The following is a 7,131-nucleotide window of genomic DNA, read 5'->3' on the forward strand; positions in this document are numbered from 1 at the left end:
TTTTGTTTCCTTTGCCTCAAGAGACATGTCTAGTAAGAAGTTGCTACAACCGATGTCAAAGAGGTGCTACCTGTGTTCTCCTTTAGGATTTTAATGGTTTCCTGTCTCACATTTAGGTCTTTAATCCATTTTGAATTTATTTTTGTGTATGGTGTAAGAAAATGGTCCCATTTCATTCATTTGGCATATCGCTCTCCAGTTTTCCCAACACCATTTGTAGAAGAGACTCTTTTTCCCATTAGATATTCTTTCTTGCTTTGTCAAAGATTAATTGATCATATAATTATGGGTTCATTTCTAGTTGTTCTGTTGATCTGTGTATCTGTTTTTATGCCAGTACCATACTGTTTTGATGAATACCACTTTGTAGAATAACTTAATGTCCAGAATTGTAATGCTTCCAGCTTTGTTTTTCTTTCTCAAGATTGCTTTGGCTATTCAGGGTCTTTTGTGGTTCCATACAAATTTTAGGATTGTTCATTCTACCTCTTGTGATAAATGCTGTTGGTATTTTGATAGAGATTGTGCTAAATGTATGAATTGTTTCAAGTAGTACAGACATTTTAACCATGTTTGTTTTTCTGATCCATGAGCATGGAATGTTTTTCATATTTCTGTGTCTTCTTCAATTTCTTCTCTAAGGTTTCTCTCGTGTTCTATAGTTTTCAGAGAACAGATTTTTTTACCTCTTTAGTTAGGTTTATTCCTAGGTATCTTACTGTTTTTGGCAAATAATTCATTAATTTCTCTTTTGGTTGCTTCATTATTGGTGTATAGAAATGCAACAGATTTCTGTACATTGATTTTGTATCCTGCAACTTTACTGAAATCGTTTATCAGTTCTAGTAGTTTTTTGGTGGAGTCTTTCAGGTTTTCTATATATAGTACCATGTCTTCTGAAAGTGAAAGTTTTATTTCTCTTTGCTAATTTGGATGCCTTAAATTTCTTTTTTGTACTCTGATTGCTGAGGCTAGAACTTCAGTCCTATGTTAAATAACAATGGTGAGAGTGGACAACCCTGTTGTGTTCCTGACCTTTGGGGAAAAGCTCTCAGTTTTTCCCCATTGAGGGTGGTATTAGCTGTGGGTCTTCTATATATATATAGCCTTTATTATGTTGCGGTATGCTCCCTCTAAACTTATTGTATTGAGGGATTTTTATCATGAATAGATGTTATACTTTGTCAAACACTTATTCTGTATCTGTAAAGGGGATCGTATGGTTCTTATCCTTTCTTTTATTAATGTAGTGTATCATGTTGATTGATTTGTGAATATTGAACCACCGTTGCAGCCCAAGAATAAATCCCACTTGATCGTGGTGAATGATTCTTCTAATGTCCTTTTGGATTCAATCTGTTAGTATTTTATTGAGAATTTTTGCATCCATGTTCATCAGGGATATTGGCCTGTAGTTCTTTTTTTTTTTTTTTTTTTTTTTGTGGTGTATATGAGGCCAGGGTAATGCTGGCCTTGTAGAATGAATTTGGAAGCTTTCCTTCCTTTTATGTTTTTTTGAGTAGTTTGAGAATAGGTATTAACTCTTCTTTAAATGTTTGGTGGAATTCGCCTATGAAGCCATCTGGCTCTGGACTTTTGTTTGTTGGGAGATTTTTGATTACTGATTCAATTTCTTTCCTGGTAATTGGTCTGTTCAAATTTTCTATTTCTTCCTGTTTCAGTTTTGGTAGTTTATATGTGTCTAGGAATTTATCCATTTCTTCCAAATTGTCTAATTTGTTGGTATATAATTTTTCATAGTAGTCTTTTAAGATTGTATTTCTGTGGTGTTGGTTGTTACTTCTCCTTTGTCATTTGGGATTTTACTTGAGTCCTTTCTCTTTTTGGCAAGTCTGGCTAGAGGTTTATCAGTTTTATTAATTTTTTCAAACAACAGGTCCTAGTGTCATTGATCTGGTCTATTGTCCTTTTTTAGTTTCTCTGTCATTTATTTCTGCTCTAATTTATATTATTCCCTTCTCTAAGGTTTCACTTGTAATTGTGTATGTGTGCGTCTACTGTTGTAAACTACCTTAAATCCTATGCAAAACAGATTGGGTAGGAAGAAGTGAGTGGGTTACCACCTAACTGAACAGACAGATAAGCAGTCCTATGCAAGAAGCTGCCCAAGCCCCAGGGAAAGGGCAGTTTGGTCAGCAGAGGTGACCTGTGGCCCATGGTGAAGAGTCTGCTGTCCTTGGCCCCCTGTCTTCATGTCTGGATGCAGCAGAAATGCTGTCCAGTCCAGGGTTTGACTTCAGGGTGGTGGTAGAAGAAACAGTCCCCAGACACAGACAGTGTAGACACCAACTATGGGACCCACAGAGCTGGGAGATGGGACTTGTCCCTTACTGCCACTCAAGTTAGAGCTCCTGGCTATTTTGTACTTTGCTCTTGGCTCATCGATTCAGTTTAGCAAACACAGGTTAAGGGTTTCCTGTGGACTTTCCTTGCATACGATACAGGAGTATAAAATTACAGGTCACAGTTCATATCCTGAAGAAGTTTATAACTAAGAGAGAGGACAGGACAGTGATACTAATCCCTGTCCTTTTTGAGCACCCACTGCATGCCAGGCGCGATGCTAAATGTGGTGCAGACTTCATGTTAATTCTCATCAGGCTTACAGGGCGTAGGGAATCCCAGTTGACTGACATGGAAACGCCAGTTCGAAGAGGATGGGTAATGCAGCCCTCAGCTAGCAGGTGATGATGGCCTTATGTCGAAACCCAGCTCTGCTCATTCAGAGCCTGCGCCTTAGTCATCCCATGTGGTGCCTGCTGGTTTGCAAAGAACAGATCTGTGAAAGAGATCCTAGTACTTCAGGGGTCTGAAGGGATCAACGTTTGACACGGAGCCAGGCTGAGGAGTGAGGGCACTGGTCACTCTCTGGGGTGACCAAACATGCGCTCTTGTGGTGACCGAGTGAAGGCGCAAAGCCCCTTTGGGGACGCAGAGAATCTGTCTGGGCTTTGTTAGCTGCAGGAAAGCAGGGGAAGGGGCCTGCTCACAGAACCTTTGGTCTCATGGTGACACGGTCTCATGTCCCCTTGTGGGTTTCCTGTCCCCAGTAGTGTGAAGGAGCCCAGTTTCAGTGTTGAAAGGAGCAGAGAGAGAATGCTCTGCTTCTGCCCCTTAGCTTTCCAGTGTTGAGGGCAGTACTTGTGGCCTTAGTGTTGGGGGCTTCTGGAAAAATTGTCTACCGCTAAGGAAGCCTGATTTAAATTTTCAGCACTTCATACAAAGAATATACACTGCAGGATGCAAAATATAAAAACTGAATTTTATCATCATCTTTTGCTCACAAATGCTACTTAATAAATTTCTTTTTTGAATGTTATATTAACTTCTGTTTCAGGCAGCCCAGTGGCTCAGCGGTTTAGCACCGCCTTCGGCCCAGGGCGTGATCCTGGAGACCCGGGATCTAGTCCCACATCGGGCTCCCTGCATGGAGCCTGCTTCTCCCTCTGCCTGTGTCTCTGCCTCTTTCTGTGTCTCTCATGAATAAATAAAATCTCTCTCTTTTTTTTTTTTTTTTTTTTTTAAAGATTAACTTCTGTTTCCTTAAAAAGCAAACTGCTTGAATCATTTTAGGTCTGCTGATTCTCTGTAGTGTCTCTTTAGTCATAGACAATTTGTCGTGTCAAGACAATTGATGTATTCTTTGAATTCCTCTAACTAATACTAATAAAAGTTTGGTTTGCTGGCAGCAGAGTCTTCAGTATGAATTGTAAATAGTGACAGCTGTGGGGCATTTTGCTCTGAAAGAGATACTGTCTCATAATTACATAAGAAGGTCGGGTGTGTTTCTTGAGCGTGAATAGGATCGGCATGTTTGGGTCTCTTGAAGATAATGTGCCAGGAGCCGAGATGCTCAGAGCAGTTTGTGATTCCTTTCCTCTTCTTAAATATATTCAAAGGTAATGGAGATGCTCACTTGTGTTTATTTGTAATTTCTATTTAAATTCCTGACAAATGAGGGATATAGGCACATTTTTCTTTAAGGTTTTTATAGTCCATTTTCTTACTTCTTTCAGTTTGTGGTTTATGTGTTGTAAGAAGAGATAAATAGCTTTGTGAGGTCCACTGCTGCAGAGAGCACCAATCTGATTTAAATTTAGAAGGGTCACTGCTGTCACCCATTTTTACTATTTACATTGTTCACCTGAACGTCTTTTTGACCCCATTGGCATGACTGAGAAGCTATCGTCAGAATCAGCGATGTGTCCCCATAGATTACCCTTAAAACCCATCTTGTGAAACTGTCTGAAAGCTCTCAGTGTCCCTCATAAAAGCAGCGAGGGATGGAGGGCCGCACCAAGGCTGGGCCTGGACTCTAAGTCAGGAGGCTAGCGCTGACTCTGCAGAGCCCGGGACAGCCTGGCCCGTCGATTCGGGGGAGCTTTTCCCCACAGGAGGGTGACGTTGCTGGGGAAGATCTTTTCCAAGGTGGGCTGCTTGTTAAAATGAGAAGCCGTGCTGTTTCCTCCCTCACAGATGGCTGTTTGTATTTCTGCAGAAGAATTGAAGGAACATTTGCTGGGGGATAATGCTCTCGACAGAATCTTCACTTTGGGTAATTCTGAATATCCCGTCAGCTGGGACAATGAGGTCAGGCTTTGGACATTTCTTGAAGATCGAGCCTCACTTCTTTTAAAAACCTACAAAACAACTATTGAGGTAATTAGATCGCTTAAATGAGGATTTGAGCTTTGACGTGTTTGCAGGGATTTTTAAGAATCGATTCCTTCCTAAATGTAAATGACTTCCGTTAGCAAAATGGCTGCATATCTGATTTTTTTTCATTCAGTTTATTAATATTGTCCTACTTAGCACAGTTATACTTACCAAAAGAATCCTGTTGAGGCATTGTTAACTAGAAGATCAATTTTAAAAATTATTTGGGACTTTTCTGTAATTCTGAATTTTCATTTGTGCTCTCCAGGTTTCCCATTGCACCATTAACTTTGCATGCTCTTCTTCACTTGTTCATTCATTCATTCACTCATTCATTCATTCAGCCCAGCACCAAGCCCTGGGGCTGGCAGTGCCTGAGATTGACAACAGAATGATTTTAAAAATAAACCAAGTACGCTGTCCGAAATGGTGGAGCACCATTTGACTTAGGCTCACCACTTTGGTTTTATGATCACCATAACGGGGCGTCATTCAAATACAGCACAACCCACACCCCGAAAATGTGCATTTTGATATAAGCACTCAGTCCTGTAGCCACCACCACAGTCAAGTTCTAAAACCTTCTGTCACCCCTGACATTTCCCTCATGCCCCCATCCCCAGCAACAGCTGATCTGCCTTCTGTCACTGTACTTTTGCTGATTCCGACTTCTTATCATTAATTTTGCTCTTTTTCATTTTCCAGGAAGACAAATCCTTCTTGAGAAACCACGAGCTTTCTGTTCGTGCAACAATGGCCATCAAGCTGCGCTTGGGAGAAAAAGAGATTTTGGAAAAAGCAGTGAAGAGCGCGGCTGCGAACCGGGAGCATTACCGCAAGCAGATGCAGGCGGGGGCCCCGCTGCCCCGGTGCGAGGAGAGCGGCACGGCAGGGGCCAGGCTGCCCCTGGCCTTGAGGGACCTGGAGGCGGAGGCCAGTGTGCAGGAGGCCCTGAGCCTCACGGAGGCCGTGGGCCGGGCGAAGGCTGTGGAGAACGGGCTCGTGAACGGCGAAAACTCTATCCCCAATGGGACCAGGTCAGGAAAGGAAAATTTCAATCAGGAGGGGAGTGAAAGAGCGACTGAAGGCACCAAAGAATCTTCTTCAGACAGCACTGCAGGCGCTCGGGAGCAGTAGCCCTGAGGAGGTGCCATCTGAGGGAGTTCGGTTGAGCAAAAGTTTATAAACCGTCCATTTACATCGCTGTGTTTTCTTGTTCACATTTTTCTTTCGGCAGAGAGGAAGATACGTTTTTGCTGCTTTATATAAGAAATGATTTTTTTTAAGTTATTTTAAAAAATCTAGCTTCTCTTTTTGATTAAGATTGCCATCTTGCTTCTGGGCAAAACAAGTTTATCAAGCCACCATGGTGAACGAACAGGGGACGGGGCGCTCTGGAAGATTCTGTAGACCCATTGTGGGCAAATGTGTTTTCTTCCTGGGGAAGAATGCAGTTCTGCTCTCAGCTGTGCTTTTGTGGGCCTGTCATCTTGACAACCAGCGCCGAAGCCCACTCTGCCTCCTGCCAGCAGGACTGGATGGCGGTGCTCTGGGTGCTCAGCCTGAGGGGGGTTGCGGTTGCACAGCACACAACGGGCTTGGGCTTTGGCAACTGGAGGGCCGGGGCGAGATCTTTTTTTTTTTCCCTAAAAAAAATAACACCCCGGTACTTAAAGAAAAGGGAAGGTGGCAACCTTATTTTTAATAGTTTGAAATGTTGATGATAATCCTAATTATATAAATACACACACACACATCTAGTGATTTCTAAAGATCTGTTTACCTTTTGTGTTTTGTTTTACTGTGTTAACTTGTCCTTTCTCCTTGAATCACAGTAGGACATGCATCATCCTCCTAATTTTAAATGTTGGCGCTGATTTTAAAGTGTTGCATTTGATTCGCACATAGCTACTGGAGAGGCTGCAGACACAGCAGCCCCCAGCTCGTTGAGGTGGTGTTCAGGGTGAGGTGGCTCCCTGGCTTTTCCGGTTTTCACAACAAGCTAGAGATTTTCAAAGCTACACTTTTGAGTAAAAGCCTTATTAAAAGGAAAACATGATTAATATTTTTTTGTCTATTCCTTTTCTTTGAGTGGGACAAGCCCTTTGAATTGAGCCTCGATGCAAACCAGCTTATTTGGGGAGCAGGTTTGAACGTGGCCTGTGCCACAGGGGCCTCAGGGCCGCCTGCTGAACCTGAGGTCAGCCCCTCCCCGGCCGGCAGGGTGCAGGGGGCAGCTCTGGGGAGGGCCTAGAGGCAGCAGAAACTCAATAAAGAGGACAGGCATAGGCTTGGGGTAGTGTGCCCAGAAAGCCACCAGTTCTCAGTATGCCAACTTGCCAGTCTTCCTCACCTGCAAGTTTTCACATCACCTCTGAGGTCATAACTCTTAAGTACATCACTTCTTTTGGAAAATGCTGGGTAAGTCATTTACCAGCCAGTTGGTGACCATTG

General features: G+C 42.7%; 1 protein-coding gene across 1 annotated transcript in view; it reads left to right on the forward strand.

The window, feature by feature from the left end:
- The window catches only part of SETD3 (SET domain containing 3, actin histidine methyltransferase), an 80,450-nt gene extending 73,708 nt beyond the window's left edge, over positions 1–6,742 (forward strand). Inside the window, exons 12-13 of the mRNA XM_055304248.1 lie at positions 4,520–4,680; positions 5,383–6,742. Of these exons, the coding sequence (XP_055160223.1) occupies positions 4,520–4,680; positions 5,383–5,814 (593 nt within the window). The 3' untranslated portion in view covers positions 5,815–6,742. The remainder of the gene's footprint in view (positions 1–4,519; positions 4,681–5,382) is intronic.
- The last annotated feature ends 389 nt before the right edge of the window (positions 6,743–7,131 follow it).

Source organism: Nyctereutes procyonoides, unplaced genomic scaffold (genome assembly GCF_905146905.1).
Source record: "Nyctereutes procyonoides isolate TBG_1078 unplaced genomic scaffold, NYPRO_anot_genome, whole genome shotgun sequence".
In the NCBI taxonomy this organism is placed as follows: domain Eukaryota; kingdom Metazoa; phylum Chordata; class Mammalia; order Carnivora; family Canidae; genus Nyctereutes; species Nyctereutes procyonoides.